We start from the raw sequence: 27,747 nt of genomic DNA on the forward strand, positions 1-27,747 counted from the left end.
TTTATTTACTTTATATATATATATATATATATTTTCATTATTAACAGAATATTGATATAATATAATAAAACAGTATTAAAGTATTATAGTAGTAGATGAAATATGACAGTAGAGAAATGGACTTTTATTTTATTAATTTACATTTGAGGACAAAGTGTTAATTACTGTTGTCTCACGTATACAATACTTTGGAAAATTGGAAATTAGTCGAGATGAATGTCTTGCTTTTAAAATCTTCCATTAATGTCGTGTTAAATGTGAACGTTACGTGTAACTGGAGTACAGGAAGTGACAGGAGTGACAAAATCGATTATGAAGGGAATAAAAATACCTCCATAATCATTGAGACATTCTACTAGGGTTACGCGAAGAATTATCATTAATACTCGGAATTATAAAGTTTGAAAAATAAAACGTGCAAATAAAACACATTTCTTGACTCAGATATATTTAAAATCTAATTGTCATAGTTAATCGTTATCTGGTCTTTTCTTAAATTAATTACTAAATTAAAGTAATTTTAAATGAAATAATTTTAATTACTAAATTAAATATTTTCTTCCTTGACTAGAGAATCAAATTAAATCTTCCAATTTTCTTTCTTTCCACATTATCAATAAAATTAATAAAATAACAACCATCGAAGCAAAATTTTAATAATACTAAAAATGGGACGTGGAAAAATATTTTTAAAATATTTATAGATATTTATTTATTAAATATTCAATTCTCGTCGTTCAGGTTTTCTTTTCTTTTCTATTTACACTATTCAATCCATTATGGGGTTATTAGCAGTGTGCACCTTTTATGCATATTCACATTACAGAGTATTTACATGTATCATATTCTTATTCTAGAACTTATGTCTAATTTCTAATTATCTATCAAGTAGAGCATTGATCGATATTTATTTATTAAATATTCAACTTTCGTCGTTTACGTTATGTGCTGAGAAAACCTGTCGCTACGTGTGAATAAGAAGAGGCTTTGTATATGAAAGTTACTTCACGTACGCGAGGAAGAACATAAAGCTTCAATAACGTAACTTGCTCTATATAAATAACGTAATACGGACTTCCTGTTGAAACGTTTCTTTCTCACTTGATAGAAGCGTATTTTCAGTATGCAAAAGCTGGCGATCAATCATTGTTTTTCAACCCCTAAATTACATTCGCCACAAGTGACTGATGGTATTTATCTAGTATGGTGGCTCATGCGCGTCTCGTAGATAAAGGGATATAATGGAACACGTGTTGCTCGTTGCTTCTATCTTATCGAGCTGAATAAAGTACAAGCAAACTGTTAGCATATTTTAGAGGTTGACTGCAATCAGTTAGGTGATTAGCTTGTCAAATGATTTATCGATTTACCAAAAAGTGGGGAATAATTAAATTGCATCGGAAGAATTGATATTTCAATAAAAATATATAAAATATAAAAATATCTTTTGTGACCGATTTTCATTTTGTAATTATTTTTTGGATATTCTATTTCTTAGAATATTCTAAAAATTTAGTATATCATAGACTTGATGTAATATAAAATTTTACAACTTTTATAAATATTTTAATAATAACGTAATTAATAAATTTATTATAATTATAGAAATGGTTACAGGAATTTATGAAATATGATATAATTATAATATATTGTGTCAGATATATATTTTATACTGATGTAATTAAGAAATAACTAACTTTAGAATATTCTAAAAATTCAGTATATCATAGATTCGATGTAATATAAAATTTATAGATATTTTTGTTTCAGCGCAAAGTTTGAAATAGTTAATTTTATTGCAGAGACTATAGCAATTGTACGAATCGCTTTATTGCAATTTTGGAATGATTAAATCGACCCCTTCAGAATTCATTTGAGCCAGTAAAGGTTTCGACAAAATATTAAAATACCAATTAAATTCCTTTTCACTACCTATAATTACGTTCCGTTTCATATGTACGATTTTCACCGACTGGAAATTTCTGTACGATATTTTCCAACGAGTTTAATACACCTTCCACAAATACAAATTTCAGCTCGCAGTTAAAAATTACAGAGAAAAAATATTCCTGTTAATTTTCGGATTTTTACTGGAAGCTGAAGCAATTTCACCAAAAACAATTTTTTGACACATGTATTTCATAGCTGAGCATTTTAATCAACTTCACCTTCAAAAAATCGACTAAAATTGCAATTTTTTACCAAATATTTTATTTTGGTATTTCTGACATAGTACATGCCTTTTTCTAATATTATTTCGAATTATAAAATTTCGAATTTTCTGTTAAAAATTAATTCTTATAAATCATATTAATTCCATTATACTCTTCTCGCACGAATATTTCAAATTTTCTTAAGTTTTCTGTATTTCAAGCTCTATTTACAATTAAACTCACTCCAAAGCTATATTTCATATTCTCATGCCGTCGAAGTTTTCAAATTTACAATAATAAATAACAATATTGCATGTCACACAATTCGATCAACGAATTTGGCGCGAACAGAACAAAATGGCGGGAAGGCAACAAAATGGCGCGGGCAAATTAATTCTCAGCGAAACTGTTATACCTGGAACGAAAACTCGCGAAGTCTATCGGCGAGGACAGAACATCGTCCTCGAAAGAAATTATCTTGGATGCTTACTGAACCAGTTATAGGTCTCTGAGAGCTGGACGGATCTTGGACGCCATTTCCTGTAATTCCAGATAAGCCGGTACCGAACGTTTTCATCTAAGTATCGTTTCAGTGTCTACTTAAGGAGCAGTTTATCGGTGTTTGGTTGTGAAAACCTAACAACTGTTTTGTCTGTGTGCATTCCACACGTAAACGAGCTTCGTGTCTTCCTCTGTGTCATGGTAAATGGTGGAAGAAAATAGTAATTCCTGGGCTTATTTAGAAATGAAAAATTCTAAATAGGATATTGCAATATGTGTTTAAAATATTAAATAAAATTCAAATACTCGTGTTAAGACTGTAGGATACCAAAAGAAATCGCGAATCAGCTATTGCCATCAAAAACAAATTGTAAACCGATCGATATCTTCTAGAAGCAAATCGAAAAGTTATTCTATATACCAAAATTAAATTGCTTGGTTTCCTTACGGGAAGCTGAAGCGTAGGTTAAGGAAAGCATAAAAGTGTGGTCCTTGACAACCAAAACAGAGTCCTTAGAAATCGGTTGTGACCAGCACAAGCGTGAGTTGCTTGGTGTTGGAAAGAGAGTTTTAAAAGAGTGCGTCTTTGTGTGTTTTCGTTTCGTTATCTTGGTGTTCTTTTCCTAAGTTAAATCAGTTTACGAGTTTTGGGTTTGTGTTATCGTGTTCTTGTTCTTTCGACAATTTTCGGTGTCTCGAGACCAGTATTCGCCATCCTACAAGACTGTGTTACATAGAAACAGCAACTGGTAAAGCAGTGATTGATCTCATATTCGTTCTTGCAGATGTTCATTTTTCTTAGGTTAAGAATGATCTGGATTTTTAGTGATAATACGAACATTTATTCAGCATTTGAATCGAGAACTTGAAAACTTCGGTGGTTAAACAGCTTTTAGGCGGATTTGAAAATAAGTTGGACATATGTGGTTGAGTAGAGTACGTGATACGGAATGGAAAGTGGTTTCCGGTACCATGGGAGTCGAAGGAAATGGTCTTGTAAGTTGTTGATGTTGGATCGCAGAAGGTTGTCGAAAGTTTTGATCTTGAACTTTACACACTCCGATATTGAAGAGATTTGGACTAGTTCGTGAAAATGATTATTTTTGGCAAGTAGCTTTTGGAAATATTATAATTTGACACGTGTACTTTAAGTTTTTAAAAATTTTAATTACATTTCAATTGATTTCAAAGATTTTAACATCTTCTAAATTTAAAAAAAAATTTAATTCAGAAGTTGTTCATATTTTGTTCGAAGAATATAAAATTTTGGGGTTGAAAATAATTATTGAGATTATGAATTATTAACTATATTAAATTGTTCAAAGTTTTGTGACATTTTTGAAAAATAGTGTTTCTTTTTTATTAGTAAGCAGTATTCAATTTTTCTATTTGTCAATCTCAGCAAATTTGCAAAGTTCAATTTGCAGAATGATTTTAGCGTAATTTGCAAGCACGAATTTTATACTGTTTAATAAAGGAATTAAATTTCATTGAAACAGAGGTATTTTTAATAGAAAATATAAAAATGGAAAATGGAGAATTCTGTAAAATATTGAAGAATATAAAAATTACAGTAATAAATTGAAAATTTTATGAGTTTGTTAATTTTTATTTGTGAAATAGATATTGAGAAATTCTAATTGATATTAAAGCCTACGTTAAACCCTTCTCTTCAAAATTATTAAATCTCTGCCCACGTTATCTTGTATTTTATGTAACGATATTTCAATAACGTATCGTACATTTTATTTTATTTGCTTGCTGGGGCATTAATGAAATATTTAACTTTATTCCGAATCGATTTAATTACGAAATGTAATATAAAAGGCATGGACCTATATGTACATACATAAACCTATATATTCATCTCATTTCTGTCATATTAAATGTACAACCGTATACATTTCTGTAATATATGTCATGTTCCAGTCAAATCAGTCTTATCACTCGGATTATCATACGTACCTACATATGCAATTAATATTTGTATAATAAATAATTGAAACCTTTTCCAGTTTCTCCATTTCCATTTCTCCTTGGATACTTAATTGTTGATTATTATCGATAATTATAATAAGATGACAATTATAGATGCAAAGGGTATTGTAATAATTTTCTCTCTTCCATTTTTCTTTAAATATACTGATTTTATATTTTTCCTTTTAATTTAATGTGATTGAAAGAGCCTTCTGCAAAATTAGGTTTCACTTACACGACAGTTTTATCAATTAGAGAATCTGTAGGCTAACCTGAAATAGTCTACATTGTGACACTGAACAAAAGCATGAAAGTTCATTCTGATCTCTCTGTTCTTTTAGTTTAGTACAGGAAATTAAAGTTTTCTCTTTTAAGAGTGTCGTCACGATCAAGTTTCTGTAAGTACGCTTTATTTTATGATGCACTAAAAGGATCATCGTAAATCTATAATGAATAAACTTTCCCCTTGAAACTTTCTAAATTACTCTACTGTAAATATATACGTACCAGCATATTTGCGTATCTAAATACAAAGCTATAAAATAGCAGATCATCACTGCAAACGCTTAAGTCCGTTCCGCCATTATTGAACTTACGCAGAAGCTAACCTCAAAAAGAATCAGTAAATAGGAACTTCATTGCATATATATACCGGTGATTATGAAAGTAACCTAAATATCATTTCGAAATGTTACAAATTAAAAAATTAATTAGGATAAAACTGCAAATTCAATGCAATTATTCAATTTTTCGTTATTTCTTCGACAATATTTCTATTTTATCGTAATATAAACAAATCAAACATAGAAATGCCTAAATTTCTCTTAAACTGCCATAAAACGATATCGACATAAATCAATTAAATAATATTAGCACAATATTTTGTATTTAAAACAGAATTTTTCATACAGAATCACTGAAAAATCAGTATTAAGATAAATGAAAAATAATTTCAAAGTTAAAACGGAAAAGGAATAAAAGATTGCCGTTATTACATATTACCCAAGCTATCATCAATTTCCACTAAGGTATTAAAAGCAGGAGCAAAAACGAAATTCGAAAAACGAAGGAAGAAACGTTTCAGCGTGTAATCCCAATACAATTAACTTCATTTAAGTTGGCAGGGACCGAGTTCGAAACAAGTTCGAATCGCACAAAGCAGCTGCCGTAACAATATTCGCGCGAGGTGGGTCTCCGTTAAGGGTATCGTCTGTGACGATAAAAACGGGCCATTGAGAAACTGGCAAAGAAAATAACGCAATTACGCTTTTCCCCGCACGGTCTGCTGGGATCGCGCGTCGTTTCGCTAATCACAGGTCGACGCGTTTCACTGTTTAGAAGCGGGCGACGCTTTAACGACGCTCCGGGGTCCCGTTCAATGCGCATTCTATTCCCTTTGCCGGTGCGTATATTCCGTCAAGAGCGATTGTGCATAGCTCCAGGGCGAAATTTCGATACCGCGCGAATCGAAAATCGGGGATAGATACCGGTGAAAATTGGCAGAATAGCCGGCAAATGAGAAATTAGCGCGATAGATTTTCAATTAAGGCTAGCGCAGCGTGTATAAAGTAACCTCGATGCGTTTATACACCCCGCGCGCGTGTTATAAATACCGAGCGCCAGATGGCGTCGTGGACTACGCGAACGTCTTTCTGCTTGAAGTCGCGAGTCTAAAGTTAAGTAACTAGTGCGTGACACTTTCGCCATTTACAATTCGTTGCAAATGACATCGTGGGACAGTTTTCTGGTATAAATATCGGACGCTAGATGGCGTTGCGAACAACGTGAGCATTTCTATACACGACGTCATAATTTTGAGGTTAAGTAAGTAACTGGTGCATGATGCTTTTGTGATTGATACATCGTTACATTTATTATATTTGTTAAATATATATGTATGAGATGATGAGTAAGAAATAGGAATTTATTTTAAACATAAAAAGCTAAATTGAAATTTCAAAAAATTTCAAAAGTGGAGTTAGTCATTTTGGTCAGTGAATGATTCATATATAATTAATATTAGGAGAAGAGGAAATTGTTATAATAATATTAGATCTCTCATAAATGGAATATAATACACGTAGTAAAATATAGCCTATGATTATATTTTATAGGTTAGGTTAGGTTATAGGTTAGATTATAGGTTAACGATTCATATATAATTAATATTAGGAGAAGAAGAGGAAATTGTTGTAATAATATTAGATCTGTCATAAATGAAATATAATACACATATTAAAATATAGCCTATGATTATATTTTATAGGTTAGGTTAGGTGATAAGTTAGATTATAGGTTAATATAACCTATGATAATTATAATTTTTCTTTTAATTAACTTTTTCTTTGATATCTGTTCCAATTTCTATGGTCATTAATTTCACATAGAGTCACAATTAAATCCCTTGCCCACTATAACAAACGTAACGAAGTATATGTCCAGTTGTAAGTTCAAAAATATCTTTTCCTCGCACGTATTAATTTCCTCATTTCACCACTTTGTTCATCCCCATGGCTAACCCATATTACCGTGTTATCAGTCAACGAGTTGACAAATACAGCTGTTATACTTTAGCGAAAATACAATCCGCGAGGGCAAGCACGATTTCTCATATTATCCAACATTAATAGTGTCAGCTGTTGCAACGCGTGTAAAGAACGAGTTCCGGAAAGGATTTCTCGAGTAGCTTGCATCTGTTGGAAAGCCCAGAGAGCAAACCGCGGATAATTTATGGGGGATACAGAGGGTTCGATCTCTCGTTGGCTTCGCAATATATCACGTAGGAACACCAGAGCTGGAACCACTGGGTGTCAGGTGTAGCAGATTTCGCCACTCTTGTAAAATGTTGCCTATAGTCTTTGCTGCTTGTCACCTGGCTCACGTCCTGCGTTTCGGTTATTGTTTTCTTCGATGGTTCTCAAACCTTTTCCTTTTTCTGATATTTTATAGAAAAATTTTAATCAAATATCCAATTGAAATTGGACTTAAAAATGTGGCTCTAAAGTTTTTTTATTTAGGGAAAATGCGAATGTACATAGAAAATCTATTTTTATACAAAATGACAATACTATAGGTTATATGTATAAAATATATTTTCTGCTTTTTTGAAATAGAAAATCATGTTAGTCAGAAGTTTGTAATACATTTAAAAACATGTTTAAAGAGAGCAGCTGTATGTAAAGCATGCAACTGTTGCATGTTTTGGATATGAGAAAATACTCATGGGTATGTGGAAATTTTATCAGAAGGATTTCATGGTATGAAATAAAAAATGGAAAAATTTAGAAATTGTTTCGTTTTTTCAAATTTTGTTGCATTATTAATATCATTGGTATTTTTCCTTTTAGTAATTTTACTCTTTTTTCATTGGACAAAAATTTGAAGCTTTTTGTAAGTTATATAAATATTAATCTAGTTCTAATTATTTTTATCACAGTATTTTAATAACTATTATATATTAATTACTATTATAATCCTGAATATACTATTGTATATAAATAATCATAATGGGAATGGTATATCAAAAATAGATAATTTATGAAACATGTATAATTATATTTCTATCTCATAATCAGTAAAAGTTAATATTAATTTTACTCGAAGTTTCAACGTAATTGGAATAATAGCAAATTGCAATGATACAAAATTAAAAATTTTAATATCAAGCATCATACATTTGCAAATTACCATTTTATTACGATATATTTACTATTATTTTATTCATCGGGTTTTTCGAACATCGTATCTCGTTGCATAAAATTTCCATAATTCCTAACCTAAAAACATGCTTCGTCGCTAATGAGGACAAAGGGTAAATTTAAATTCTCTGAATCCCTGTGTCATTCTATTGTAATGAAAGAATGAGATTAAAGGCATGGACGAAAATGCCTAGCAGTTTCTAAGGAGCAAAACACAGCGCCAAAGGAATCTGTACTTGAGAATCACTCGCTCTAGATCTGAGAAGCGAACTTTGGGAACTTTCGCAACAAGATTTATGAAAGTTTGCCATTTCTTCTAAAAAGCTTTGGTACGTAAAGACGTTCGGTTACGGAATCACTCATGCGTTACAATTTAGCTAGCTAGCTAGCTAGTTCCGCGGTGAGATAATATTCGAAATCCCTTTTGAACCTGCCCTCTGACCAAGCTTCTTCGTCGTTCATAACTTCTTTGATTAAATGCTGTTTCACTTGTTAAGATATACCGAGCAGCCATTAATTTTCATTTTTATGCTCCTAATCTCGAAATGGTATTCTCTACCGTTCTTTGAATTATTCGGGTGAAGATGAATGTGCATAAAATGTACAATTTTTCTAATTTCCGAGAAATTTAAAGCTGACCAATCAGCATAATGAATATTTAAATAAAAAATTTACACAAAAATTAAGTATTAATTAAAAATTCTTTATACTCTAAATTTATTTTATTTTCATTTTCTATTATTCTTTTATTAATTATTTTTTATATTGCTATTTTAGTATTTTGTTTCTTTTTTTTATTTCTCTATTGGACACCATTCTATTCTCTATCGTTTATTTTAAGTATATTATTGTAATTTAAATTAAAAATTAAAGGTTTAAGAGTACTGCTCTAAGAATAATAATTAATAATGTAAAATGTAAATCGAATATACACGATCTTTTAATCATCGATAACCCTACCAACAAAGTGAACGGATTATCCAGAACAAATGGCTTCACATGCTTCGTATCGACCGATTTTCGTAATTTATGCCACGACATTTTTCCTAGTCGGAGGGTCCGCGATTTTCCATTCTCAGCGGCAAAAAGGAATCAACATGGACGGAAAATGTGATTTATACCCCGAAGGATTTATTTGCATTACAAGTCGAACGGTCGTTCATTGTAATCCAATATTGATAGCAACTAAGCCATCCATCTTATCCAGGTATTTCCTCGAGAACAGACCTGTCCTTCCCGTGGAAAACTCATTCTCTAAGCACCGTGGACGTCGATCTGACCGTAGTGGCTGATGGGAAGAAAAGCATCCGCTCGCAGTTGCACACAATCGGATTTATTGTGCCCGACAATAATGGACAATAACACTGTTATCATTGTCCAGGTGACCTAATAATGGTGACTGTACTCGTCCATGGATTGTCTTCATATTTCTCACGATTTGTCCTCGGTCTTTGGAATTATTTTAAACTTGGCGTAGTATTTTTAAATAAATGAATTGAGAGTTAGGGGATAACGAAGTTAGGATATCGTTAACGACATCAGAAGATAGGAACAACCGAATCGTTGAAACTCGTGCAACATTTACTTCAGAGACAATTGAATCTACAGTGTTCACGCTAATTAAAAGTTTGTACAGCTGTGTAGATACGAATGGGCATCAGTTTAATCAGCTGCAGTAATTAAGGTAAGTAATGAAGCTATGAACGTTTTTGGATATAAATTTTCGTATGGAATTCTCGTAGGAAATTAACGTTTTACCAATTTTTGCACGATGATGTAGATACCGAATTTAAACAATTCGTAATAACCCCAAAATTTCAAATTGCAGTATATAAATTAACCATCGAAACATTAAAATTTGGAGGATAATATAAAAGTATTGAAAGATTCAGAGTACTGAAATCCGAAAAAAATCAGCTTCAGGAATTTAATTTCTAACCGTGGCTTAAAATTAATTAGCTCGTAATTTGTACGTGAGAATGTGGGCGAGAAGTAGAAAATGCGATAGAATTATAGAAATGCTGACTCAAATTCTGCACTCGCTGAATTTTATGTCTAATGACATAATAAAGGTCCAAGATTTTATGACAGAGCGGTGATTAAAATTTTATATATTCTACATAATAGAGATTTAATTTTGCAAGGTTAGCTATATAGATAAGTATACCTAGATGATCTCAGCCCTCCAAAAATTTATTGAAATATATTTAAAATAATATAAAAAGTATTACTATTGAAATAAAATTACATATTGTATATTATTAAAAATAATATTAAAAATTTCCATTATGGAAATAATTAATGGGATTTAAATACATAGAAATTGCCATTATGGAAGAAAAGTTTATTTAACACTTTAAAATAGCTTTAAAAATCAATTTTTAGGTGTACCTTCACTTGCATGAAAGGTTTAAAATGATCTAAAAATGATCCTCGATTACGAACGATGAAAACACTCTTAATGCCTGCAAAACACGTAACGAAAGTAAAAAGCAGAAAATGATAGCCACGCGTAAGGAAGAAAGGCTTCTATCAAACAATCAAGTAACTAGAAGTATACCAAAGCACCAAAAAGTAACTAGCGCCAATTGGACGTAAGCTCTCGTAAGAAGAATCCGCCATGACACCTAATTTAATACCCAGCCTCCTCGTGTTCACTATCAGCCAGACTCGAGCCTTCCCAACTTTTTCTCGGCCTTTCTCTATTAACCTTGCCCATTCTGCCGGGTCCAATAGTCAATTAACAAAATGTTCAACCCGAATCACCCTCGCCTCGCCTCGCAAATGAACCCTTAATTGTATATTTGTACATGCAATCAGTGTGTAGTTCAACTGATCGCAGCAGCTAAACGACACTCTGCCCGGCTGTAATCGCCGTTTCGGCAAATTGAAGGAAACTTTAGCTGGCCTGGTAGGTAGACTCTGATTTCCAGTCAAAACAGAGGGAAAAAAGGCAGGCTCGAATTTCACAATAACGCTGGCACTACGGTGGAATCGATCGTAATGCGAGTAGTGTAATTTTTAGGTTATGTTCGAATTATTTATGTTAGATCTTGGTGTGTTATAATTTATTATCATTCATTTATTATCATGTTTGTCATTGTGTATAGTTTATTATATTGTAATTTAATCTGTTACAGTAGTTTTATTTAGTGTAGTTTAGTGGAGTTTAGTGTAACTGAGAGTGTTGTAATTTAGTATAGTTTAGTATGTTGTAGTAGTTGTAGGTTATGGTATATTATACAGTATATAGAATATGTGTTTAGTATTTTATGATATATTATATTATGACACTATGTGTATTGAAGTTCATAATTGTTTTGTATGTACATTAAATGTTAGGTTAGGTTAGGTTAGGTTACATGAGCTTACGTATTAAGTATATCAGAAGATTCTCTGCTTTTATAAATAATATAATGCGATATAATTTTGATTACAATGAACGATGGTTTCTCATATTCTTTCCTCGTTTCTCTTACTACTAAGCTTTGTAATTAAAATAATTGCATTTTTAAGTGACACATTACCTGCTTTTTATTCTTTTGCCCCTTCTGCTTAAATGTGTTCTATTTCCATGCAATTTTTTCAAGCTGTTTTCGAGTACAGATTTAATTCGAGTTGATAAAAATTTAATTTTTAAATTAACCTGCTGTAATTTTGTATTTCCTTTTGGCGTAATATAATTTTATACACTCGTAATTTGCATATGTTTTAATAAAGGCAGGGAATGAAAATACTGTTATGTTTTTAATTTGAGTTTCCAGGAATAAGGTTTACCGAGGTAAAGGTATACTTACAGTTCAAAAAGTTTTGCACAATATTTTATACTCAAATCTGAGTGCTGTCAGTGTACTACTATACAATCGTTTCTTTGCGGCACATACTATAGAACCTAAACTTTCTTTTTATATACGTATGTATAAAAAAAACAGGAATTTTTATCACTAAAATATTTAAAAATCTAATCATTTCCACCATCGTAACTTTTATTGTAGTCATACAATAAAATTAATTTTTTCATATAATGTTTTATTTTAAATAACGAAATAAAAATATCATATTTTTCTCTTGGTTATACAATCAGTTTGAATTTGCATTTTAATTATATAAATATTCCATAATCTCTACAGCAGTATTTTAATTAAATATGAAAACAACTTTGTATTGTGATATCTTTTAAAAAATATTAACCAAATTATTTTTATTCCTCAATTTTATTAATAAATTATTTACTTTGTTATAAAAATTCTTTTATCGTTTCATTTTTAACAAAAAGTGATTCGTTATAATTTTTGTAAAATTTTGCTACATACATTTCCACTAAAGATTACTAGAAAAAAGATTACTAGATTACTAGATTACTGGAAACCACTCCATAATACAATAACTTAATTATACAAACTCGAGTTAATTCGACTTGAGACTTATACCCAGCCACGTTGCCAACCAAATTACGTTGCTTACTCGAGAACATTCCTCACGTAATTCATAACCTAAATCTCATTCAAATTCTCACCTTATCCATAACATTTTATTTACTACGCAATTGCATTTGTTAGGACCGTAGACCAGAATGGGGTTCGTTTCTGTACAAACGATACTACTATTTATTCTTCTACATAGACGAAGCGCAAACACGAATACATAGCGAATTGTGCCAATTTTGAGGGAGCAGCGTTATATCGGCTCAAGCCTGATCCTCAATGGTCGTGGAGACAAACTGAATATTGCGTCCCATGGTTCCTCCTCTGTCTCTCTCGCTCTTGCTTCACTTAAATCCTTTGGATTCTATCGTCTCGAGTTAATTGAACGACACTGTGTGTATCGTTTAGCTAAACCAGATACAACGGAACAATTGGTAGAACGTATACAAGAAGCAGTCGCTTGAAATTTTCCAGTCTCCTTAGCTGAGCTCAACAGATACGGATTTTGCAATGGGTATAATTGAAACAAAGGAATAATGAACATATTTTATTTGCACGGATTAATAATTAAACCAGACGCTTCAACATTAGAAACAACAAATTATAAAATGGCTGGATCAGGATTTTTAATATTTAATATTGATTAATAATATATTTCCTATTTGAGGAAGACACTTTATCTCCATTAATGGATCATTCGTACCCATTTAACAGAATTCTATGGTATAATTAAACTTGTATACAAAGTTTCTAGTATTATTCTATCGAAGTTACTCCTTTATAGGTTAGGAACACTCAAAGATCGTTAATCTCTACAGTACCTATTTTTGGTAATAGCATAAATGCACTATTGAACGAATAAACATCTAAGAATATTGTAACAAGTTACTAAGACATACATTATCTTAGCAGGATGCAATTACCAAATATAACAATATCAAATAAATATACATAACCTCAAAAAATCTTCTAAGATGCACAAGATGTTATAGGTTATATACCAAAATTTTGAATAAAATTCTAGAGTATTATTTTTTGAGATATTTCCAAAAAATACAAATCTAACCTATGTAGTTTCAATTTATTTAAAGTATACTTGAAATATTGTATGATTTACATACATTTGAAAAGCACTTCGCGTCGTAAGCAAAAATCGTTGCTCGAAATAGGAACTGCCTCATTTTAAAGTTACCCAATTATGTATCTAAAGTCTTACTTGGCCACTATTTAACAATGATCATCGACCAGTACGAATGATGGGTGCAGAACGGAAGAAGTTGCTTACTAAGAAGGAACTCTGTATACCCGTCGCGCAGTTAACTCAATAATAGGATTCTTAATACGAGGAGATGAAGGAAAAGAGGGGCTTTACATTTTTAAGAAGCTGATGAAGAAAATACGAGGTCTGGAGTGACAATACTTATCGTCCTTGTACTTAATCTCTCTGGCAATTATTAGTCCGGAAAAAAGTAAATCTTTCTGTAGTGAAAAGAAGAATTGAGCGCCATTATGAATTGAATCTAAGGTAAATAAGCATTTATCATTTCGTTTTTGACGGTGATACTTTCATATTTATACACTCGGTGTAATTAATTTTAGTTAAACATGTTGGAATTATATTGTTGAAAGAAAAAGTAAAAAATGGAGAAAAAGAAAAATAGATAAATAACTGTACTGAATTAAAAAGTTTCTTATAAAAGTAGAAAATTCATAGAAGACTGTAAATTACTGTCAATACCTTAGGCCCAATTATAGGTTTTATAATTGTTAAAATATTTACATAATTCATTTGATATTGCCATTTATTAAAAAGTATGAACATAACAGTGGATGCAAAATATTATGAAAAATTATATTTCCAATTTGTGGATAGAATTTTATATAATAATGTCTGTATTAATTTTCTGTTTAATTATTTAAATATCATATTTTAATTTATGTAATTGCATATAACAATTACTTAGTATAATTTATAAACATCCATTTAATTGTTCTTATATTTATACCTCAATTCGATCAAACAAGTAAATTGAATTAAATTTTAATAAACGAAGAATCAAAATTATTAAGCAATCTGTAAGGATCGTTTAAGTAGAGATATCTAGCACATCGATGCTTAATATAACCTAAAAGTGATTAACGCAATCCTTTCGATACAACCAGAGTAGTATTACCTGCTTCCTCTACAGAATCCCACGATCCCTCTCAATTTTCGAACGTGTTTGCGTAAAGTAATTGCTTCATTTCACTGGGTCATTATTTCCACGACCAAAGCATTTATGTACACGAAACGAGACGTACTTGTGGTGATCGTAAAATTTACAGAAATTTAAATAACATTATCAACTCTAGTCACGTTTAATTAATTAAACAAGCGTGTATGTTTAAAACTTCACATTTACAATATCGTTTTTCGCTTTATTATATTACACACTCGAACAGTGTACTTTAAAAGTAGCATTTCTTTCAGAGACAGCGAGTACAATTTAAATTACGCGCGCTCACGCGCCATGACACGGTATAATGTACTATAAGTAAGTATCGCAAGGGATAAAAAGTGTTTGAATAATGGATTAAAATATAGTAGTAGCAGTAGATAACAGAGTTTGGATAATAGAGTATACTTTTATAATGGAGTGTTTCGTCATAGAAAAAGTGACCATCGACTTATAGAGGGTGAACCACACGATGTGAATGACTTTGATTATCCTGTTGCTAGTGGAGATTTTTCGTGTAGCATAATATAGCTCAAAGGAACTTTTAAGGCGATTATAATAAATTTTTACTGTTTTTAAAAAAAGAAAACGAGATCTTTAAATTACATTATGTTACATAAAAGTATTTCTTATCGATCCACTAATAATTATTAATAAGAATGACATAAGCTGATTATATTAAATGTTTCACCCTGTATATAGGAAAATATATTTCGAATTATTAATCGACGAATCTTAATTTTTTACTTTGATAAATTTTAATAAATGAGATTTTACTAATTAACTGATTTCTTATTCTTATTCTCTCAGATTGTAAAAAAAGTAACATTTTGGAAACCTGAAAAAATACTAATAAAGTGAAATATTATATTAAAGTATTTACTAACACTGTCCAACATTCGTTAAATCTATTTTTCTACAATTTTTAAAGGGAATCTTATATTCGTTTGAATAGATGGTGCTCGTTCCACACCAGCCAATAAGAATCGCGCAAGTTTTACTAAAACCTATTCATTAACCTGACAACGAAGGATGACGAGTAATTTGAACACGGAAATTGATGAAACTTTATAGTTAGAAATCCGGAGTCTATTAAACGGCCAAATTTATTTTAAAGTTACCATAATTCTTCCTCGAGCCAAGAATAATATTTCCGATCAATAATAACAGGAGATATTGCGGCTTAATTAAACAGAATTTATCAAAAAATAAAAAAACTAACCAAAAAGAAAAAGAGAAAAATACATCTGAAATAAATATATTTTAAAAAGAGACACACGAAGTATCTCGAAAATGTTATTCGAAAATGGAAACACTTGCACGTGATGCCATTTACTTGTACCGATCTCCCCAAGAATAGAGGAATAAAATAAAAGTGTGAGATATAAAAGTATAAAAAATAAAGGTAAACTTCCACGCGAAAAATTTAGCCAATGTTCCATGGAAAAATGGAATTCGACGTGTCACCGATAATCCTGGTATTCAAAGAGAACACATGTGGAGGAAAGATTTCTAAAAGAGCAATCTGACATGTCAGCCATAATTTGAGCATCCGAGTGGGACATATATGTTCCTGGCCGACCGCGAAAGGATTAACTTCACGCTTGTACGGATTTTTCATTCGTGGAAAAAATGTCTCGGTTGTATCCCGGTTAGAATTGATTTACAGCGACCAAAGTTTCTCTCATGGGCGACCGTTGCACGGAGCAGCAGAGCAATTCTCTTTCTTTGGCCCGCAGGGGCCGCCACTGCCGCCGAATTTCACTTTTTATTCCCGCGCCAGACGCAAATGCATCTGGGAGGTTAACACGTCCACGACGAAGATGGATATACAGTGTTTGCATTCGGTTGAAATATTTTCTTTCGTATTTCTATGATGCTATGCGCCTTCGGTACCTCGGCGAAATATACGAAACGTGATTTCGCGAATATAAATAACACGTATTTATACGTTTGCAAATTAAGGATACGAAAAATGAGAGCAAAAAATTATTCCTATCTAATTATTAAATCTCATTGCTTGAAATCAAGCTCACAGTGCAGGAGTAAATAATGCTCGAAATAAACATGTCGTGCGTATTCGGGATTAAATTTGCAATAAATCACGATTAAAATAGTAATCACATAATTTTCCTCCATATTAAATGACTATTGTAATTTCAAACTTTTGGAGTTTCAAATATTGAAATAAATTTATCCATGTTATAAAATATACTCTTGCTATATGGTGTGACTTCTATGTATCTTTCGTGTGAATGCAATTAAAAATATGTCATTCCTATAATTTTTATGAATGAGATGAAACGAAATAGAATAAAATAAAGTAACTACATTCTTCTTTATTTAGTCCACTAGAGAAAAGTACGAGGTTCGACGAATTTAATTATTCTGCTTATAGCATAAAGTGTATAGTCTTATATGCCATTGGAGAAAGGTAGTGGGCTGGTAGTTCCAACTGTCGTCAACAGGCGGCGCTACACGCGACGACGCCACAAAAGTGGGCATACCCTCTTCTCTTTCTATAGTTCAAGTACATGTTTCTTCTAGAAATAAGTTTATATCTTTTATTTTTTATATCTAGATTTTAATAGATCATTAAGTGCATATTTGTAGCCCGTAGTGCACTGACAAAGCCATATCTATCTTATAGCCGTATGACCAATATAAAAAGTCTCGCTACTAACTTCGAGATCTCAGATAGTGTAAGTAGGAGGTCGATGGGCAAGTAGCACCACCGGCGGCAACGAGTGGCTGTATACGAAATGTGTAGTGTGAAACCGATAGATTACATCGTATTATACACGGGCCTAGGTATATTTTTAATTTTTAATGTCCACGATAACAAGGCATAGCCTCGCGAAAGCAAAATTAACGCTGACGGTCATGCTATGAAACTTTTTGAAAATGCGAATATACGTATGGAGTTTTACATAAAAAGCCAAAAATTCGTGCCGCATATAGTAAGCTTTTCCGTCCAAAAAAAAAAAAAGAAAATAATAATACTAAGTTGTGTAACATATTATCATTTTCCTGAATTTTGGTAAAATTATAGCGCAAGTATTAGACAAAAATACTCATCATAACTGTAAATAACAAAAGTAATAATAAAAAAAAATAATAGCTGTAGTAATAATTATGATGAAAGAATATAGTAAAAATAATATTATAAGGATCAATAAAAATAGTGAGAATAATAATGAAAAGGAACAGCCACGAATAATAATAATATTAAAAATAGTAATAAACGATATTTAAGAATAATAAAACAAATATTAATAAAAATAGCAAAAACGCTGATGATAATAGTAAAACCGAAATGTTAATAGTAATAAAAATAATTGAAATACAAAACATAGTAAAGATAATAAAAGAGAAATTAATAGTAATAACGATGAAATAATAATAGAAGTAAAACAATAAAAGCATTAGTAAAAATACCAGAAATAAAAATGGAAAAGAATAACGATAATAAGAAAATAATAATGGGAATAAAAATAATTGAAATACAGTACAGATATTTAACGAAAATCTCTTGTAAAAAATGCACGGTGGCCAGCACAATCTAGGGAAAATTCAGTGTCAAACTGTCAGGTGATTATTTTGCAGCGGAGGTCGGGGAATAAACGCGGTGGCTCGCGTTCGGATGCAACTTCGAAGCTGCGAAACGATGGAAGGGGAGGAAACAAAGAACGCAGAGCGTGATGTCCGACCATCGGCCATTTATATCTCCGCGATATTGTGCATCGCGACGATAGGAACAAGGGAAAGGGGAATGGAAGCAGGAGGAAGAAGAGAAGAAAAGAATTAAGCAAGATTAAATTGATAAGCTGCATAAGAGACAGCGTCGAAGTGGCGTTCCCTTATCGAACTTACGTATCTCGGCATAGATTATCGTCACGGAGATCGGCCATGTTGCTTTCGCGCTCGCGAGACGCGCGAGACGATAAAATTTCGATCATGGCGCGACTCGACGATCCAGTAATTGCTATTTCCGCGAAACCTTTGAAATTATCCAGATATTTACCCTTTATCCGCGTGTAAAAATTAAATTCCCTACAAAAATACTGAAAATTACGTTCTTCGAAAATGTAAATGCAAGTAGACACGATTGATGAAGCAATCGTTGGACGAATGATGGAAATTAGCCGATGATTGAAATTCTGTTGAAAATTACGAGAATTTATCGTGCACGTATAGATAACAGGTTTAATGAATTCTACACGGAACGATAATTTTTAGGAAATTTCACTGGTAATGAAAGAAAAATTTTTATCGAGTGACACGTGTGTTTGATGATTATCAATATGTGTAGTACGTAATTTCTTATCGAGATGCATTATTGGAAATTTTTTAGGATTACTCGGTTTCACGGTAGATAATTAAATTTCTGAGTGGTTGTCGCTAGTTATGGTTATTAAATTTACTCTCTATTTTATGTACTCGCGTGCATATGGATAAAGTATCTTTGATTATGTAACGTTGAGTTATGGTTGCACAACAAAAACTTTTTAGAGAAATTTTAATACACGTATTATTTAATAAACAATTTATTTTTTACCAATTATATTATCTGTAATAATTTAATATTTCGAATGTAGGTCTAAAAATATGGTTATGTAACGTTAAGTTATGGTTGCACAACAAAAACTTTTTAGAGAAATTTTAATACACGTATTATTTAATAAACAATTTATTTTTTACCGATTATATTGTGTGTGATAGTTTAATATTTCGAATGTAGGTATAAAAATATGCCTAATTATTAAAATATATATTTATAAATATATATGTATGTTACGTTTATATATAATTAGTTAATGTTAAGTGTAAATAAAAATTGGTACGAATATATTAAAAATATGTGAAATAAGAAGATAACGAATTTGTTATGTTACCTTCCTCGACTATTTCTGTGAAAAAGTTCTATAGTGCAATCATAATTACGATCGCCTTGAGATATGATACTCTCTGGCCTAAGAGCTGTTTTGCATAAGAATTTACGTTTATTTTCTCTCCTGTGTTTCGCGATAATCACGTTTCTGCTAAATTTTTATACGTCTTTGTTGAAGTTCTAATGATATTTGAATCAATTCTTTTTCTCCAGGGTTGTCTATGTTTTTGCTAAAATTAACGATAATACTCATGCTTCGCCATCTTCGCTCTTTATTAAATGTCACAGGGAAGTGCGTCCTTTCGTTACATAAATTTACGGCGCTATCTAAAATAACTGTATGATCACCCTTGTAAACGATATGACCAATATTTTCAGAGTCACGTTGCGTGAGCTAGGTACTTTCAAAAAATTAAAATCTGATCGTATTAAATTACACGATATTTTTCATATTCAGTCTTATATATCTAACCCCATATACAATTTTCTATAATGCATAGAATTTTATTTGAACCGGTTTACATACTTTTATTATCCACAATTGTAATTGTAATCATTTTTATGTGCAAATTACTATGATTTTTCCACAACTTTTAAATTATTTCAATTTAAATTATTCGAATGAATTTTTATCTATTTCTATTAAGTATTACGATAGTCTAGTAGTTATTACAAGATAAATATTTTTAAAATTTGCAAATGCAGTTTGCAATTCTTATATAAGAATAATTAGATGCGTAAAAATTGTAAAGAATTAATTAAAAATTCTATTTATACAAAATTTGAATACACGTGTAAAATTATTGTATAGAATGTCAAAAATGAAATTCAAATCGCTATGTTTCTTGGCTGAAAGCATAGCAATCTCTAAAATAGTTTTTCAATTAGAAGATTATGGTGTTCTGCTAAATTCACTATGACACTTGTTACTTCGGTATCCCATTACTCCATTAAATGCTGCAGAAATGTACGCCTTCCTATTTCATAAATTTCTAATACCACTAATGGAACATTTATAATGAACGATTCTAATACCAACTATACCTTGAGTTTCATTTTTATACAAAAAGTTACCGACATTCTCAATATAATTTTTACAATAATAATTAAGTAAATTATCAAAAAATTTACTTAATGTTAAATAAAATACATTTTTATCATTTTTGACATTACATGAAATTTGTACAATTTATTATTAAAGCGATTATTTTTATTTTGTTTTTTTAACCGTTTATATACTATTTTATTATACTATGCAATTAGTTAGAAAATACAATAATAATTGAAAATAATTTTTAAATAATACTAATTTAGAAAAATGAATGGTCATATCGTCTCAACAGCTTTTCATTGAACGTCGTAGAAAACTGCATGCTTTTAATTCACTATTGCGACGTAACTGGATAACAGACACCTCATAATAGAATATTGCTGTTTGATATTTATTGACAATCATACTGTAATAAGTGCGATTGCAAAAACACATTTCATTGTTCCCCGTCCATTATTATCCACTGATGAAGTAGAATTGTGTCGTCAAATGCAGTGGAAACAACCCTTGTTGAAAAGTAAAACTGAATATTCTTAGAAATGTAATGGAAGAAAATGTATGTTGTCAAGACATGCGAGAAGTAAGATAATTAGTTATGATCATGCGGTAACTTTCATTAGCATAATCTTTTAACACTTCAAATGTTGTGAAAATACTTGATTACAAATTTGGTATCATTTATATAAAGAAATAAAGAATTATTAATATTTCTATACATATAATAGAATATAAAAATTTTTTAAATATTTGTGACATTAAATTTTATTTATTATTTATAATTATCACGTTGCTTTAATTTTATAGAGATAAAACAAATAAAAAATAATTGTGATTTGTAAAAGTTAGGACTGATAAGAATTAAATAAAGAATTATTAATATTTTTATACATATAATAGAATATAAAAATTTTTTAAATATTTGTAACATTAAATGTTATTTATTATTTATAATTATCACGTTACTTTAATTTTATAAAGATAAAGTAAATAACAAATAACTGTGCTTTGTAAAAATTAGGACTGATACGAAAAAATTGTTAATTTTTAAATTTCCATATGTGTACGAGCAATTTTTGAGAATAAAGGGCTTTATCTATTTTCATTTCTGAAAATGAAATATTGTTATCGTGCTTTCAACATTTGTTCTCAAAATATATATCGCCATATTAATGGGGATTAATATCTCGACAAATCCACTAAGTTTTCTGCATCCAGTATATTGAATACAATTTTATATAGAGTAAATACGTCTACTATTACCAACATATCGTAGCTTGCACGTATTAAATCAAAATGTAGTTCATGTGTGCAACATAAATCGTCAACCAGTGAATTACGATTTAAGCTATTACCCTTAAATCACTTCTAAACTATTGAATAACTATGAAAAGACACTACTTCCATCATTAGTTTTTTAACAATTGAAAATATTTTAAGAATCTTTTGCATCTATAGTTATGTGACAAAAATTGTATATACACATCATTGTCAAGCACATCATTTAAAGAAAAATCATTACAAAATAAACGCAATCAGAAATCATCTGGAATGACGAGAAAAGAAAAACGAAAGGAAGAAATGGTAGACGATTGAAAATAAATTTATAAAATATTTCTTTGTTAAAATTCTACATTAAAATTATTAATATTCTATTCTGTATTAAAAATTTATAAATATTTATAAAATATTTCGCATTGAACAACCCTTGTTGAAAAGTAAAACTGAATATTCTTAGAAATGTAATGGAAGAAAATGTATGTTGTCAAGACATGCGAGAAGTAAGATAATTAGTTATGATCATGCGGTAACTTTCATTAGCATAATCTTTTAACACTTCAAATGTTGTGAAAATACTTGATTACAAATTTGGTATCATTTATATAAAGAAATAAAGAATTATTAATATTTCTATACATATAATAGAATATAAAAATTTTTTAAATATTTGTGACATTAAATTTTATTTATTATTTATAATTATCACGTTGCTTTAATTTTATAGAGATAAAACAAATAAAAAATAATTGTGATTTGTAAAAGTTAGGACTGATAAGAATTAAATAAAGAATTATTAATATTTTTATACATATAATAGAATATAAAAATTTTTTAAATATTTGTAACATTAAATGTTATTTATTATTTATAATTATCACGTTACTTTAATTTTATAAAGATAAAGTAAATAACAAATAACTGTGCTTTGTAAAAATTAGGACTGATACGAAAAAATTGTTAATTTTTAAATTTCCATATGTGTACGAGCAATTTTTGAGAATAAAGGGCTTTATCTATTTTCATTTCTGAAAATGAAATATTGTTATCGTGCTTTCAACATTTGTTCTCAAAATATATATCGCCATATTAATGGGGATTAATATCTCGACAAATCCACTAAGTTTTCTGCATCCAGTATATTGAATACAATTTTATATAGAGTAAATACGTCTACTATTACCAACATATCGTAGCTTGCACGTATTAAATCAAAATGTAGTTCATGTGTGCAACATAAATCGTCAACCAGTGAATTACGATTTAAGCTATTACCCTTAAATCACTTCTAAACTATTGAATAACTATGAAAAGACACTACTTCCATCATTAGTTTTTTAACAATTGAAAATATTTTAAGAATCTTTTGCATCTATAGTTATGTGACAAAAATTGTATATACACATCATTGTCAAGCACATCATTTAAAGAAAAATCATTACAAAATAAACGCAATCAGAAATCATCTGGAATGACGAGAAAAGAAAAACGAAAGGAAGAAATGGTAGACGATTGAAAATAAATTTATAAAATATTTCTTTGTTAAAATTCTACATTAAAATTATTAATATTCTATTCTGTATTAAAAATTTATAAATATTTATAAAATATTTCGCATTGTCAAAGGAACAAGATAGAATCGCACAAAAAATATTAAAAAATATCCTCATTGATAATCATTAATTTACTTCGAGAAATAGTATTGGAATTTAGACGATGATTGAAAATAAATTAAACAAACTAATTTCCTACACGTGCCTACGTATATAAATCATGTAACTTAATTTCCTACATATATTTACAGACATTGTGCAAATTAATTTATAATAAAGACTTGGATAGATCACTGTGGTCGTCAAATTTGCATAAATCGCATGAATTAGACTCTAACGTACGAATTAAACGCACTTCTTCTAATAAAGTCTAAGACCTTCACTTTACTCGATGCTATACAACTACCCACTCAAGAAAGAAAAGGGAGAAGAAAGAAAATGCGATAAAATTAATCGCCTCGAAGGCCTTAAACTAAGCAACGTTCTCATCTCGACGATGGTACTATCTCCTCGACGTAAGGAAAGACTGGCGAAGCTAATCGACTGTACAGTCGTTCGAAAGTCGAAGAAACTAAATCTGATGATCGGGAAATCAACGCTTCGTTTACCACGATAAATGCGATCGCATCGAGGTACTCGTTGCCCGGAAAAGAATCACCGGAAACCATCTCGCAGCCATGCGATGCAACCCGAGCGAAAACAAGAATTGCGTGAAAGTATGCGGAATTTTCAAACGCGTTAACTCTCACCATCGATACTATTCTGCTCTAAGACGACTCTCAAACTCGAGTACTCGTCGTAATTGAAGTCTCGAAATAACAAAGGCAGCAAGTGGTGCTTTTGGCTTTTCGAGTAGCTCGCGTCTAGAGGGTCGAAAGTCTTCGAGGAATTTTTGAGAAAATATGCCACTTCCGTGGCCTTTGCTTCCTTTCGAGCTTCAAGATTTTATGCAACGATAGCGAATTTTAGCGTCACTCACGGAATTTTCGGTTTATCTAACTTTATAGTAACACAGTTATAATGGAATCTTTGTATTCCTTCTCTTTTGAATAAGTGGAATTAATGAAATTTATTTTTTAATTGAATTACAAATTCTAATTTCGAGAAATTTAAATTAGTTAATTAAATAAGTATATATTTTGGAATTATATTAGGTCGATTTGGATTTTTCATCTTTGTCTTTTTATTTATTTCCAAGTTACTTTCATTCAAGAAAGTCATTGAGAAATGGATCTATTAATTTGTAGGAGTTGAATTAAAAAAGGAAATAATTAAATTTATGTGTTTAGTAAATAATAGAAATTTGCTTGCTTAATAAATTTTTAAATACAGATTTAACTCTCATATTCCAATGCTTATTGTATGTATTTAATAATTTAATATATTGATTAATTTGTGCACGTTTGTAAATGAATTTGTCGGCTTAACAAATAATTATTTTGACTCTGATTTAAATTTAATTACTTGGTAAGTAATTATTTACCTTTCATTTTGAAATTGTAATATAAAAACTTATTTTGAAATCAATCTGTGTCTAATAAAAATCACGATTTATTGAGTATCCTGAAATATGTGTTTTTCCATAGTTCTTTGAATGCGTTTCGTTTCTATGAAATTTTTATTTTGGAAAAATTACAAACAACGCGAATTTTTATTGTACCTTGTATAACCATAAACATGTTCGGTTTCATAGTATCGTTTTTATTCCATTGATTCTAGACAGAAATATGAAGGTAAAAAACATGCCTCATATATAGATAATTTTTCCTGTTTTCCTCTACTCGATAGTTTCAAAAACATCGCTTTTGAAGCAACAAAAATAAATAATAATTTGAACCAAAATATTATAACAGTTTAACGTGCTATATAAAAAAATAATATAACGTATCACAAATTATCGATTATGTCTATTGTACAGTGTTGAATCAAATTTCACTCTTCATGTTCGTCACAAAATTATTAAAATGGCTGATTTATAATTCATGTACTAGAAGTTTAAACAATGTTAACGTCCAAACGAAAATACCATGACATATCTAACACGATTTCCTGACTTAATAAAGTACGCTATAATTAACCAATTGCAGGCTTAAATTGACTGGAATGTGCTTTAACATTGCCTGGTACTTAAATCTTCTTCTTAAGAAACTAATTTCGAAACCACTTAACCATCTATATCAAGTTTCTTCATTCACATTAGAACATATACAATTACTTCAAAGGTGATTAAGAAATTATTTGTTCTACTTCATTCACAAATAATTAACCAAAACTTTTTAAAATTTCTTTTCAGATCCAAAATTCTTAAAAATACTAAAATACTTCCATATTAATCAACACTAAAATTATCAAAATATTTAATATAACTTACAACTACCAAAACTAAAATTACAAAAAATTCCTGTTCACTTCTAAATTATTTGAATATATACGAATTCTAATAACACTAAATTTTTAATACTAGTCTTTTTTATAAACTCTTTTTTATACTAACAATTCACATTAGAATATATATAATTACTGTAAAGGTGATTAAAAAATTATTTGTTCTACTTCATTAACAAATAATTAACCAAAACTTTTTAAAATTTCTTTTCAGATCCAAAATTCTTGAAAATACCAAAATACTTTCATATTAATCAACACCAAGATTACCAAAATATTTAATATAACTTGCAACTACCAAAACTAAAGTTACAAAAAATTCCTGTTCACTTCTAAAATATTTGAATATATACGAATTCTAATAACACCAAATTTTTAATACTATTTCTTTTCCCCCCTTACCCTTCCCAGATCTTTCCCTTCTGCAATTATCAAAGACACCCATTATCTACCATCACCAAAAGCAATATAACAATATGTTAAAAATAATACAGACAAACTTACTTCCATTATCCCACTTCATCACCTAAAATTTGAATACCCGATATACCTCGATATTAATGAAAAACCACCCCATCTTACGTGCAATCCCAACCACTTGTACACGAATCCTAACACAAATCTCACGTTGGGAACCGATAGGAAACGAGGCAAGCGATAAATCATATTAATTCCACTATGTTCATCGAGAGATAAAACCTAGCAGCCATTCTTTACCAACCGTCCCACCACCATCAAATCCTCTCCACGAATTTTCCCTCGACTTAATCTCTCCTCCTGAAACCCTCCAGTCGACCGACACTCTCCTCGAACCCCGAGAAACTAGGATGAACCTATTTTCCCCGTCGTGTTACACCAAAGTCACTAGTTCACTAGACCCCCGAGGAGCCTCTACCGACAAATCTCGCGGCGTGCACGATCTCCACAGTTGAGGACCTTCGTGTCTTCGCGGTTGATAAAAATACTCTGCACCTACCTGTTCTGCGCTGGATGAAGACGGAAGTCGCGACAGCCGTGAGGATGCGAACATACAACGTACGTGGAGCAACGGAACTTGGCCGATCCGCGGACGAACAGAGCGGGCCTGGATCACCGTGAACGAACAGCGAACGAGCGCGCGACGCGAGTGACGGACAGATGAAGCACAAAGTGCGCGCAGCGAGCCCGAGCTTCTCCTCTTTATACCCTCGAACTTGCACCTGTGCTTGCGCAGATCGGCCTCTTAAGCTTCGTCCACTCGGTTCCTTGGTCCCATCGGCGCGAGCCACCACGTGCTCCAATCGCGCCACATATCGATGCCTCCTTCATATTTCAAACTGGACCTCTCGCCACTTTCAACAGGGCCATGGTTCCCGCTCGAGGATTTGGCTTTGGCTCGTTTGATGCATGGCCCATGCTCGCTTTGTTTTTCTTTCCTCTGCCATACCCCTTGCTTCCTCTGCTCCTCTTGGTCCCAGTGTTTCGACGATTCTTTTGTGTTAGATTTGAGTATTTTTGGGAAAGAGAAAAATTTTGCAGCACTTGACGATTTTATAAATATTATTAACACGATGTACACGTCTAAACAAAATTTTTCGCGATTACTCCAAAATAAATCACATTTTATAATTAACTTGGCGAGGG

General features: G+C 30.7%; 1 protein-coding gene across 1 annotated transcript in view; it reads right to left on the reverse strand.

Annotated features, from left to right (window-relative positions):
- Window positions 1-27,286, reverse strand: part of Scp2 (Sarcoplasmic calcium-binding protein 2) — a 92,603-nt gene extending 65,317 nt beyond the window's left edge. The window contains exon 1 of the mRNA XM_017897626.1: window positions 27,101-27,286. Coding sequence (XP_017753115.1) covers window positions 27,101-27,154 — 54 coding nt within the window. The 5' untranslated portion in view covers window positions 27,155-27,286. The remainder of the gene's footprint in view (window positions 1-27,100) is intronic.
- Between the last annotated feature and the right edge of the window lie 461 nt (window positions 27,287-27,747).

The sequence above is a fragment of the Eufriesea mexicana genome, unplaced genomic scaffold, assembly GCF_001483705.2.
Source record: "Eufriesea mexicana isolate 0111107269 unplaced genomic scaffold, ASM148370v2 scaffold592, whole genome shotgun sequence".
Classification (NCBI taxonomy): domain Eukaryota; kingdom Metazoa; phylum Arthropoda; class Insecta; order Hymenoptera; family Apidae; genus Eufriesea; species Eufriesea mexicana.